Consider the following 13,248-nt stretch of genomic DNA (forward strand, 5'->3'; position numbering starts at 1 on the left):
TCAGGTGGCTTCCTTTTAGAAAAACTACATTATTCAAAGAGAAAAAGGAATTAATTAGACTGCCCTTAGGACATGGAATCTGCTTAAGTATGTTAGTGGAAAAGTTAATTAATCACTACTGAATAGAGCTACAGTGGGGCATACATATGAGCTTTGGCAAAAGGTACCTTTCATTTCAGCATTTTCCTTCTCTTCGCCTTCATGAGACTGTTTTCCCTAACAGTGTTTTCTGCTTAAATCTCATTATGCATTTTATACTTTTATCACATATTGTCAGCCCTCCATCTGCAAAATGTACATTCCTGCAGTAGAGGAATGAAGGATAATAGGGAGGAAGAGAAGAGACATGAGAATCATCTTTGATTTATATGTTTTCACTTTTATTACAGAAACCTTGTAGACATTGTGAAGAATTCTTTATTAGGAAGACTGAAATTTAAATGTCCTTTCTAATTATTTATGCATTTCCCCTGAAATCCCTATGATTTAAAGGGTCCATGCACTATTCCAAATGGAGTAGCTTAAAGCAACAATTACTATTGGCATTGCCAACCACCAATTGGATTTTACTTTTACTTTTCACATAGCAGTTGGTTGCAGACAACTTGTCCATAATGCTCCAAATTAACAAAAGATTGTTAATCATTTTCTATAGCAAATGAAAAGTGGCAGTCTGAACAGAAACAGTTTAATGCAACAGAAAAGGTTAAATTTATACATGTCAAAATAATCAGTAGAAGCATAATTAGATTTTAGTGATGGTAGAGAGCCTATGGGCCCATTCTGATCTTCCCTGGAGGAATGAGCACCTCACCTGTTATCAAAAGTTTCTCTGAGTGGTTAAAAGTATTTCTATGGCTCCCTCATCAAAGAAACACTAGAGGTCACAATTACAACTCCCTTTCTGGACTTTCAGCCTCCTTCCATCAAGTGTTCTAATAAATAATGTGTTCTCTGACTTCCTGTTTTTTAAGATCCTATGAGGAAAGGGTAGGGCCTCTCCTCTTTTCCACTAAAGTCAAAATCCCTGGAAGATGTTAACTTAATTCAATTTAGCAATTATTTATTAAGCACTTTGTACCAAGCACTTTGTGGATTTTGGGTAACAGCTCCTGTCCTTATGCCTATACTCCTGAGGAGGGGTAACACATATACAAGAAGGTAAATGTAGATTAAATATAGAAAAAATAACATAGTAATTCAGGGGTGGAAGGAAGTCCTACAGATTTTTAGGGATTGGGAAAGGCCTCTCGTAAGAGGAGGTGACATTGGATCTGAGCCTTTACAATAAGAGTAAAGGATTCCAAGAGGCAAGTACAAAGGCAAATTATGGAATATCCTATGTTTGGCTAGAGAATAGAGTACATGAGTGCAAGTAATGCAAAATAGTGTATAGAGACAGTTTGGAACCAAATTAAGAAAGACTTTAAATGCCAGAGTAGTGTTCATTTATCCAAGAGGCAATAGGGAGCCACTGAAGTTTCTTGAGTAGGTGAATGGCATGTGGCAAACTGTTAATCAAAGATGATACCCGACTCCTTGCTTGTTTTTATTCCATATTGTCATCATAGGGAGATGGGCAGATAGAGGTAGCAGACCCTTTTAAAATTTCCTTTTTTGCTGCTATTTTTTTGTCATCACAAAAATGTCACATTGCCAGATTCAGCAGGGCACATTCCAGCACAAGTAGAAAATTATTCTATTGCATCTCTCCACTCTTGGTTTTTACTTACTGATTAAATTTGGTCTAATTGCAGCCAGCCAATAAACATGTATTAAGCACCTAATAATTACAGTGTTTATCTCTGAAATATTCCTTCAATGACCTTTCCATCAAGGTTCTTAAAATATTAATGTAGCTTTGTATATCATGGAAACTTAAAAAAATAAATAATAAAAAAGCCCAATTTCATTCCTGGTTAAGGATATCGCAGCTGTATGATAAACCTTCATTACAAGATTCCTTAATAAAACTCACTGCCATTCCTTGACTACATAATCAACAGCTAATGAAATTGTCTTAGTAACAAGAGCTATGGTGTATTACATCCTCTCCAGGGAATGAGTGGAAAGAGAAGTCTGTCTTTTGGTTCCAAGAAGACTATTGATTGTTCACAGTTTGAATTTGATCGTCCTTCAGGGAAACCAAACAAGAGATCATCTCAAACTCCTCTAAATGGATTTTGTTTTCTCTGGAAATTATTGTCTTTGTTTCCACCCAGGGCACATAAATGTCACACCTTGCTGTGAGAGAATTCGATAAATTTTTGAGTGGTTGTCATTTTTTAGTATCCTGGGCTAGAGAGTTTGAGAAGTTTCTATTCCTTTTCCAGTAGCTTTTGTACAAAGGCATTTTCTTCCAGAAACTTAAGGAGATCAATTTCTTGTCTGATCTTAGGAGGAAATCCCAGAGGAAGATTCGCCCTGGGCCTGGTGCAAAATGAATGGAAGGTTTATGTAAAGCGACCTCTTGATCGAGAAGAACAAGATGTTTACTTCCTGAACATCACTGCCACAGATGGGCTTTTTGTCACGCAGGCTATGGTGGAAGTCACTGTCACTGATGTGAATGACAACAGTCCAGTGTGTGACCAGGTTAGTTGGATGATTCTCATCTAATTAGTGTTTCCTTATAGTTGACTATTAAGGAACCTTATTTCATTTCTTTCCTGTAGACCTGTAGGGCAGTTGGATGGTATAGTGCATTCAAATCCAGCCACACACTTACTAGTTGTGTGATCCTGGACAAGGGATTCAGCCTCTGTCTCCCTCAGTTTACTCATCTTTAAAATGGCTGTAACAAAAGTGCCAACTTCACAGGCTTGCTTCAAGTAGAAAATGAGATGATATATGAATCCAGTGCTTTACAACAAATGCTGAGTGGTGGTAGTACTAGTAAAAGCATCAGCAGCAAAAGTGGCAGCAGTAGTAGCAATAGAATGGTGCTCAACATGGCTTACCTTATCTAAAACTGAGACTCTTTGAGATTTTCACCAAATTTTTAAAAAATATCCTATGTAAAGAGAAACAAAAGTGAGAGAGACAACTACCCTCTCACCAATCTAATTGCTCCTGACAGGCAGGTGGGTGACTCAGTGCATAGAGACCTGGGCCTAGAGTCAAAAAGAACTGAATTTGAATCCAGCCCAAGACATTTATTAGCTGTGTGACCCTGGGCAAGTCATTTAACCTCTCTGCCTTAATCCACTAGAGAAGAAAAATGGCAACTCACTCTAATATATTTGTCAGGAAAACCCCATGTATAGTATTTTTCTTTTCCTTTTCTTTGTTTTTTTGACAAGGCAATAGGATTAAATGATTTAACTTAAGGTAGGTAATTCTTAAGTGTCTGAGGTCAGATTTGAACTCAAGTCCATCTGACTCCAGGGCCAGTGCTCCATCGACTGTACCACCTAGCTGCCTTACACTCACCCCCATGGACAGTGTCAAGGTACCATGGGTTCACAAAGAATCAGGCATGACTGAATGACTGAGCAACAAACCAACTGACCCTCATTGTCTTGCTGACAGACTTGTGTTTCCATTAATAATGGTAGTTAAAGCAAAATCCCATTAATTAGATAATTGAACTCAAGTGGCCTGCACACAAAATTTCTAATAATCTAATCATTAGAAAAATATGAATGACCTCTTCAGTTTGATAAGGTTGTCTCTAGAGAAAGTGAGGCTAGTGACTTAACCCAGCACCCTCTCGCTCAAAACCAATTCACACATATGTCCTGGCATCATTTCCTTGATGTCATGGTCATAGACAAATAACAATAACCACATATGCATACTTGATAGACTTTAGAATAAAGTGATTCAGATATGAAAAGGTCATGAGTGGCCAGAATGGATTCCTAATCAGCCTAAATGTCCCAATAGAAGCATATATTTTGAGAAGTATAATTTAAATTCCACCACCTATTAGTTAGAAAATCTCGAAAATAAATAACTTTCTCTCACTAGGGTTCAGTTGCTTTATTTAAATCCAAGATGCAAAGTCCTTTTCCCGTTTTATTAGACATTATGTGACACTCCCTAAAATCAAACATATTGTTTCCCAACACAAAACAGAAGCATTGAATAGTAGATGGAGTCCTGCATTTATAATCAGAAAAACATGGGTGTAAAAGACTGCCTCGGACATATGCTATCTGTGTGTCTCTGAGCATGTTATTTAAGCTCTTTCTTAGCTTTAATTTTTCTCATCTATAAAAGAGCAATAATACAGGGTGACAGTAAGGATCAAATGATATAATATTATATATATATATATATATATATATATATATATATATATATATATGACTTTTTAACCTCACCATGCTATCTCACTTTCTCTTATCTCTGTCTCTCTGTCCATCTCTCATCTCTGTCTTTCCATCCCTTCTTCCCACCTCTCCTTTCTTCCCTCATGGCTCTTTCTAAGTTTGGGGTTGGGGAGTGTATATATATATACATATATATGTATATATACATATATATGTATATACATCGAGAGAGAGAGAGAGATAACACTTTTAAATAGTGTTTATATATAATGCCTTTTAACCCCCTGCTATCATTCTAGTGTCCTGCTGCTTAGAGTTCATTGGTGACATCTATATGACTATTTAAATGGTGGGAGAGGAAAAATAGCTAGATACTAAATCATCTACATCTGATTTGTTTTGTTTTGTTTTTATTATTATTTTTTACACTAGACTATCCTAAATCTACAAATACTTAAAAACATTTTTTCTCTCCTCTGTCTAGGTTGCATACACAGCTTTGTTTCCAGAAGACATTCCATCAAATAAAATCATCCTTAAGATCAATGCCAAGGATGCTGACATCGGGCCCAATGGAGACATTAGATACTCACTTTATGGCTCTGGAAACAACAAATTTTTCTTAGATCCTGAAAGTGGTAAGGTGTCATTTATTCTTTGGTGAATGACAGTTTTGATCTCTAGATACAAACATGACTGAATCTTATCCCTCTAGATCTAGTGTTGTTTTTTTGGTTTTGTTTTTTGGATTTTTTTTTTTAGTTTTCAACATTCATATTTTTAAAAAAATGTTAAAGACTTCCACATTTTTCTATTTTCCTCCCTTGACAGTCAGTAGTCTGATACAGGTTATTTTTCTATAACTATGTTAAACTTATTTCCATATTAGACATGTTGTGAAAGAAGAAGAAATAGAACAAAAGGAGGCAAAAAACATGAGAAGGCAAAAAAACTCAAATTAAAATTTTTAAAGTAGAAAACAGTATGCTTTTGTCTGCATTCTTTCAATGTGAATGCTATTTTCCATCACAAGTCCTTTAGAATTGTACTCTAAGTCCATCATAGTTGATTATCTGGTGTGTTTTGTAGATGATAAAATCAGTAGTAGGTGGCTATCCAGTCTTGCACACTACACTAGTGTCTAGATGTACTCGTTCTAACAGGACCTCCTTGTTGATATATATGCTTAAACTCTGTAATAGAGTTCCATTGATGTTGCATTTCTTAGTTAATAGTTACTTTGTATATGACTCTTAAATTTATATGACTCCAAGAAAGGCCAGTAGCATCTCATTTTAAAATTTTGCTTATGTTACAACCTCTCCCCATGGAGAGTGATTTCTATGTAGTTTACCTTAGCCACAAAAACTGGTTTTGATGAGAAAGCTTATACCATATTTATCATTACCATCCCCCCCATTAGGCTTGTTCGATAAGCTATAAGAAAATAATACCTTCAGTCTATCAGATTTTTTTATGTTATTGAAATACTTTGTTTTAATTTAAACTTCATTTCCAAACCTATTTTTCCCATTTTCCTTATACACTATTCCACATCCATAGTCTCCCACCTCTACATAAAAGGGGGGAAGGTGCATTTTCCATTTCTTCTCGGAAGTCAAATTTTCTCATTATTATTATGCAGCATTGTTTCCTTTTTTGTTTTTGTTGTTTCCATTTATAGGGTTGTAGTTATAGTTTATCTTGTATTCCCAATTCTTTTTACATAACTCTTTCAGCAGATAATTCTTAGGATTTATCCTCACCCCCCAAAAATAATTCAACAGATTTTTCCACAAAACTAAACAAAAGTAAATATCAAGGAACAGTGAAGTTGAAATCCTTTTTTGATTTCCACTATTATTACCGTTTGATTTTAATTAGACTTTCTTTCTTTTTTAGACTATTGCCTTGTATTCATAACTAAGTAAAATTTGCAAAGCAAAAGATTATGAAATCTAAGTTACCTCTCCACAGTGAGGTCAGGAGATAATAGAAACAATGCCTCATTTCTCCTTAAGTTCACAATGACGGGTAATGTGGCCTAAGAGTCAAAAGATTGATCTTCAAATCAGGAAGACTTACCTGGTGTTCCAGTCCTGTCTCTGACATAGAAACATGGAAAAGTTATTTAATCCTATTACCTCAAGAATTGGCTTTAATCAAAATCATCAAATATTCATTAAGTATCTATTCTGCACAGGACAAAGCTCAAACTAATGAAAACTTAATAAAACCTGTGGAGAAGACCTAGGTTTTTCAAATTTCTATTACTATTAATTTTGTAGAGCAGAATTTTCTTGATCCATAATAGAATCTATTCTGTCCTAAGATGTCAATGTTTTGAGCTGTCCACCAGGCAATACCCAAATCTGTTCACTAGCCTTTGTTTTCACCTTCTATGAATTGTTGCTCTCATTCATTAATAATTATTCAAGGCTTCCATTAACTTGGTTCTTTGACTGGTAGTATTTTAAAAAATACCTTCTATTACCTCATAGAACCGCCCCCCTCTTAATGATAGTAATTAAATTTATGTCATCCTCAGCTTTTTTAATTTTCCCCAAGATAAAGAGGGAGGGAGAAAAGGCAAGAAGAAGGAAAAGGAAAAGAATTATCATTTATGATGTACCACATACTGTCCTAATGAGCAAAAAGATCATACCTAAAGACAGAGAACTCCTGTGGATCCATAGAATGGGTTTGGGGTCGGTTTATCATTAGTGAACTGTGCTGCCTATATTGCTTTACTGCTGTTTGTGATCAGACCATGGTTCTGAGAAACCTAAAGATATATTATGTTCCCCCAAGTTGCCAATGGAAATAATCCCAGATACTGTGCTTTTGACCATGCACAGGTGTAGTTGCATGCAGATGTGTTTGCTGAACTTCAAGAGTCCCTTTGGTGAAAGAGCAGTAAAACTGAGACTGTTCTCTTGTGCCCCACCACCTGTTAACAGCAGTCCCTCGACCTGTTTTGGATCACCTTGAACCTCTTTGTCAATTCTTGTGAAATCTATGGACACTTCAAAATACTGTTTTTTAAATGCATAAAATGGTTGGTTCTTGTTCTTCCATTATCAAAGAAGACCAAAACAACATCATTGTTTTAGAGACAAGTTATAATATGTCTGGGTGTAGTTGATCAGACTGAGCTGATCTTGTGGCAGTGCTTCACCACAAGATGGACACAAATCTCATATTTCCTTTGAGCTACTTCCATTCTGCCTTGTTCATGGGGCAAAGCATCCTCTCTGATGAGGCTGGGCAGTCTTGGGCCAATGCCTGTCAGACTACACAATACTTTGAACATGTCCTTGTATTGTTTTTTTCTGACCCTCCCCCCCACCTTGTGAGCATTAAATTAAATAGATTGAATTACAAATAAAAAGAATTACATAAATACCTTTTGATTGATTGAATGACTTATTGTCCCAGGTTAAGACACCCAGACTGACACTCTGTATTGGTGGACAATAGAGATTCTGCATTGTGATTTTTTTTAAATGGAAATGTGACACTCATGCAATTTATTGTTTTTGTCATTTTTATTTTTTTTAATTATTTTTTCCTCAGGTGAATTAAAAACCCTGGCCCTTTTAGACCGAGAGAAAATCCCTGTGTACAACCTGATTGCCAGGGCAACAGATGGAGGTGGCAGGTTCTGCCAGTCAGACATTCGCCTGATTCTGGAAGATGTTAATGATAATCCCCCCATATTTTCATCTGACCATTACAATACATGTATCTATGAGAATACAGCCACCAAGGCCTTGTTAACAAGAGTCCAAGCCATGGATCCTGACTTAGGTAAGCAAGAACTCAGACACACCCTGATAATCCTTTTGTATAATATGTCTTCTTGGGTTGCCATTCCTGCACCACGTAAGAACCTTTTTCTAGCTTGTTGTGCTTCATTTGTAGATTTTATCTCACCAAGTTTTCTTCTCTGCCCTTTCTTTCTGGTAAATATTTTAAAGGAAATACATTATGAATTACTCTACCCTCCTGCAAAGCTTTTTGTTTGTTTGCCTAAATAGAGATAACTTGGTCCTATTCTGTGTCTCCTGAATATAGTTAAAATTTATTGTGTGGCAGGGAATGTTCATTTCCATTTTGATAAAGAATTTCATCACATGCCACAATCGAAAAAGGGCAATCACAATTTCTTGTGCCACCCTATAATGCAAAGACCAATTATTAAAGCCTGTCTTTCTGACAGCCATTTTCCAAAGCATTTTTGTCACGTATGAAGTGATATTATGGGGAAATAGGGGGAGAACTAGAATTGAAAGTTACCAATAAAGTTTGTATTAAAACCCACTTTACATAATGAGATGGTGAACTCTGAAAGATGTAAGTTAATTGCTAGGTAATCCTTCTGAGGTTGCATAAGTTATTGAGGTGACTGCATGATGGAATATAAATATGAAAGGGCATATAGACATCCTTTTGGTTCTGCATTTAAGAGCTGTAAATCAGAGAATTGCAGGATGATGGGGGTGTGTCTGATGTGCTAAATAGACATTCATATAATTCAGTGTCTTATTGCTCTAATTCTGAATTGAAAGGAAATTTATTGGACTAATGGAAGAGTAAACGTAGAATAAATAATTATAAGCAGATTTAAAGTCCAAGACCTCTAGAGATTTCTTCTTAGTGAAGTCATTGACTATGTCTAGCTGTAAGCTCAGTTGCCACATCTGATTTTGGAAGGTTAAAAAGGTCTTTTACATTAAATGGCTTACTCAGTAATGTGTATATCTTATCTCGGAGTAGTAAGGACCTGTGATTTCATTAGCATAGGAAATGCTCATTAAAGTAAACTCCCTCTAATCTGTGGGTTCTGAGAATGTAGTGACTTGCTGGGTTTTATGTAGTTAAGTGTCTGAAGCCAATACAAAGATCTACCCACAGGGCCACCTAGCTTGCCCCATTGAGCATAGATTTAGTTAGAAAGGACCTTAGAGATTTCTGGGTCCCAATTCCCTCATTTCACAGATGGAGAAAATAAGACCCAGAGGGAACAAATGACCTGTCCATAGTCAATCAGCTAGTAATATCTTTCTTTCTTTCTTCTTCTTCTTCTTCTTCTTCTTCTTCTTCTTCTTCTTCTTCTTCTTCTTCTTCTTCTTCTTCTCTCTCTCTCTCTCTCTCTCTCTCTCTCTCTCTCTCTCTCTCTCTCTCTTTCACAAAGTAGTGGGGTTAAATGACTTGCCCAAGGCCACACAACTGGGTAATTATTAGTGTCTGAGGTCGGATTTGAACTCAGGTACTCCTGACTCCAGGGCCAGTGCTCTATCCACTGTGCCACCTAGCTGCCCATTAGTAATATATTTGGTAGGAGTTGGTACCAGGTCTTCCTGCCTCTAAATTCCATCATTATTCTTATCTTGTGCTGCCTCTCAATAGTAGGTTAAATTAAAGTTTTACTTTTCCTTCAATAGAGAAATTTTGAAGAATTCAGTTATCATTGAAATATTTGAAAGAAAGAAAATATTTCCACTTTAAGAATTTGGATGGATTTCTGGATTCCTGAAGAATGGTACAAATAGGCAACTAAGACAAAGGGAATAGATTTGACTCTAGAAGACTGGGAGCAGGAGGTAGAAGTTTCAAAAATGCAAATTTAGTTTTGACTTAGGGAAAGCTTCCTTAAGAGGAAGTAAAATTATCTTCAGGTGAAAAAATAGTAACAACCAGAACAAAAGCTATTGTACATATACAATTTTTAACCAAGCTGTTTGTTGTCATGAGGAGAGGGAAAGGAGGATGGTAGAAAAATGTGGAATTCATAAATTTGTAAATGTATGAATGTTTAAAACCACCTTTTGCATATAATTGGAAAAAATAAAAGGAAAATAAATACATTTTTAAAAAAGAACAAAAGTTAACATTTATATAAAGCTTATTATCCATCAGGCATTATACTAAGTACTTTATTATGATGATCTCACTTGACTATCACACAATCCTAGAAAGCAGATTACTCTTCCTCATTCTACAAATGAGAAAACTGAGACAAACTGAGGAACGATTTGCCCAGGGTCACACAGTGGTACACAGTAAGTGTCTGAGGTCAAATTTGGACTCAGATCTTCCTAACTCCAGGAGCAGCTCTTTATCCATTGCACCATCTAGGTACCCCTAATGGGCATCTCATGTGTTTTTATATAGATATTAAAAGTCTTCTAGTGAAATCTAGATGGACATTTGGGCAAGATGTTGTTTAAGGAATTCTTGGTCAGTTATAAATTAGACTAAGTGGCCTCCAGGATCCTTTTAACCCCAATTCTTAAGCTGCTTAAATGCTTCTCTGAGGAGCCAATTAAGGTGAAAGGAAAGCCAACGCATGCAGAAGAACTAGTAGTTGCTTAATCTTTAGTAATGGGGTTGGTTGAAAATGAGGAGAGTCCAGAGGTTTCTGTATTACTAAGTGGAGAATTCTGCTTGAAGGCAGACTGAACCTCATCCATTAATGATAAATAGTAGATTGCCCAACCTGACAAAGGATATGTGACTTCAGTGAACACATGTCAAATAAACATCTGTCACTTGGTGAGGTTGGATGTTCTTCTGCTGTTGAAATCAGATTAGTTCAAAGGATCCTGCATCTAGACCTTCCTGGAAGGTGCTACTACTTCATTTTACAATTGAGGAAAATGAGGCAAAAGGAAGTCAAGTGAACTGTCCAAGGTGACTGGAATTTGAACACACTCTTTGACTCCAACCCAGCCCTCTCTTGGCCACAGAAATTGTGGCTTCAGTATGGAGAACAGAAAAGAATGTGCTAAACTGGAAATGGGATCCCTCTAATGTTTGGGGTCAGAATAAAAAATACCTCCAAATGACTGTCAGCAGGTGCCAGCTGCCCTGAGGGCAGAGCCTTCCAAGGTGAACCAACTGCAATGAAAGCAGCATGAGTCAAGAATGATAGGGGGAGAAAAGGATGATTGTGCCATGAATTTTATGAATTCTACACAAGAATGTGCCACTTGCCCTGGTTTTAACACACTCTTAGTTTTCCTGTAAAATGGAAACATCTTCACTCCCATAAACCAGTGACATGAACTAATGGCCCAGCATTTGCAAAGCATAGCACTTTCGAGAAAGATGAGGCTACCTTTTCAGCTCTGCCCTTTGGGTTAGTGTTCTCGAGCACTAATTCTGCTTCTTTCATGGAGATAGATTGGTATTTAGGCACCTGATTTAATGCCTCTTGACAAGCTCAGGGAATCTAGGGTAATGGAGGCAGGATATGTATGAGTACTTTAGGCAAAATGAGATGGACTTCCATTGGAAAATGCATATATTGTACCCCCAAAAGTTATTTCCAACCACAAGAGAGGGGCAGGGAATTGTTATTCCTTGCAGTATACAGGAACATGGAACAAGACAGGGTTAGGATGAGAAAAATCTACTAACCCTTTCTAAAAATAATTGCTGTTGTTAGGCTTAGAGTGCCTTCTGTGCTGTTTCAGGAGTTCCAAGAATTCACTAATAGACTGTAAGCTCTTTGAAAGTAGGGAATCATTTATTTTTGTCATTTTATGTTGAAAGCCTAACACGTGGTAGCCACAAAGTAAACATTTGCTTAATTAAATTGAATATATCACAGTGACTTCCTCTTAAATTATATATAAGGGAAATGCACCATCTTTCATAATCTTTTGAAATGCCTTTGCTCCAGTATTAGAGGTATACTCATGAAGAATAAAGAAAAGAAGGTAGAGTTTCTTTAGACTAATTTTTCCTGTTTTGCTCTTTGCTGTTGGTTTTTTTTGAAATTTTTTTTGAAATTTTTAAATTACCTAGAACAGACTCATTTATTTAGATGGGAAGTTATTTTAACTATTTGAAGTGTTTGTCCTCTCTGAAAATAAGAAAAGAATTGAGATTGAACAACCTGTGATTTCCATGGTATTTGGAACTCCCAGGGAGAAACCCCTTCCTCTTTTACTGATGCCACTGTCCTCTAACTTACAGTCATCAAAAACTGCCTTTCTCACAGAGAGGTTATGTGATTGGTCCAGGATTACATAGAAAATATGTGTCAAAGCCTAGTCTTGAACAAATGAAAGATCTAGAAATTTGACCTCCTGTGCTGGGTTCTTATAAGGTCAAATCCAGATAGAGTTAATTTACCCAAACAGGAATCAAAGCCAAAACCTCCAAAAGCAGCAAGGGAGCCAGGCAGCTAATTAATTGTTTATCTGAGTGTTCATCTGAGTTCACCTTTATTAAGAAAGTTTACAAAACACTAATGACTCCATTGGCACAAAATGCTTTACATCCATGGGGGGAAAAAAATCTAAACCAAACATTGACTTTGGCATCAGAGGACCGGGGTTCAAATCCCCACTTTGATACTGCCTCTTAATATTGTGTAAGTCTCTTAAACTTTTCTGACCCTTGACTTCTTCATCATTGGGGAAAGCTTCCTGAAAAGGAAGTAAAGCTATCTTCAGGTGAAATAATAACAAGAAAAAAAAGCTATTGTACATGTCCCTCTTGATGTGTTAACTTAAGAGCTTTAAACTAGACCATCTAGTTATTTCACATAATGACTGATTAGTTCTAATTATATATCTTTCATCTTTTGAAAATTATAAAGAAAGAGATTTGGAAAGAAAAAAGTTGAGATGGGTAAAATCTTTAGTTAAATAATATGAAAGAGCCAGTAGTAAATTACCTATAATAAAAACATAAATGATATTCTGGTTTTGAATTTGGGGTTTGCACAGGATACATGGTCTCAACTTCTTAAGTCATTGTCTTTAAAGATTACTGACAATATCACAACAAGAAGTCTCACCCCCTTACAAGCAGCTCTGGGACTGTCATGATGATCAACCACCATCATTCCTTAAGGAACCACCACATACTTAGAAATAAGATAGTCCTTGATGCCAGGCTCTTCTTTCTTCCTTACTTCTTCCTCTATTTCCAGAATCCTACTAAGTCTGGTGAC

The 13,248-nt window shown here is 36.3% G+C and overlaps 1 protein-coding gene across 1 annotated transcript in view; it reads left to right on the top strand.

The window, feature by feature from the left end:
* Positions 1–13,248, top strand: part of LOC141506737 (protocadherin Fat 3-like) — a 199,601-nt gene that overhangs the window by 107,374 nt on the left and 78,979 nt on the right. The window contains exons 16-18 of the mRNA XM_074213776.1: positions 2,399–2,595; positions 4,762–4,915; positions 7,854–8,087. Of these exons, the coding sequence (XP_074069877.1) occupies positions 2,399–2,595; positions 4,762–4,915; positions 7,854–8,087 (585 nt within the window). The remainder of the gene's footprint in view (positions 1–2,398; positions 2,596–4,761; positions 4,916–7,853; positions 8,088–13,248) is intronic.

This window comes from Macrotis lagotis, chromosome 1 (assembly GCF_037893015.1).
Source record: "Macrotis lagotis isolate mMagLag1 chromosome 1, bilby.v1.9.chrom.fasta, whole genome shotgun sequence".
NCBI classification, from domain to species: domain Eukaryota; kingdom Metazoa; phylum Chordata; class Mammalia; order Peramelemorphia; family Peramelidae; genus Macrotis; species Macrotis lagotis.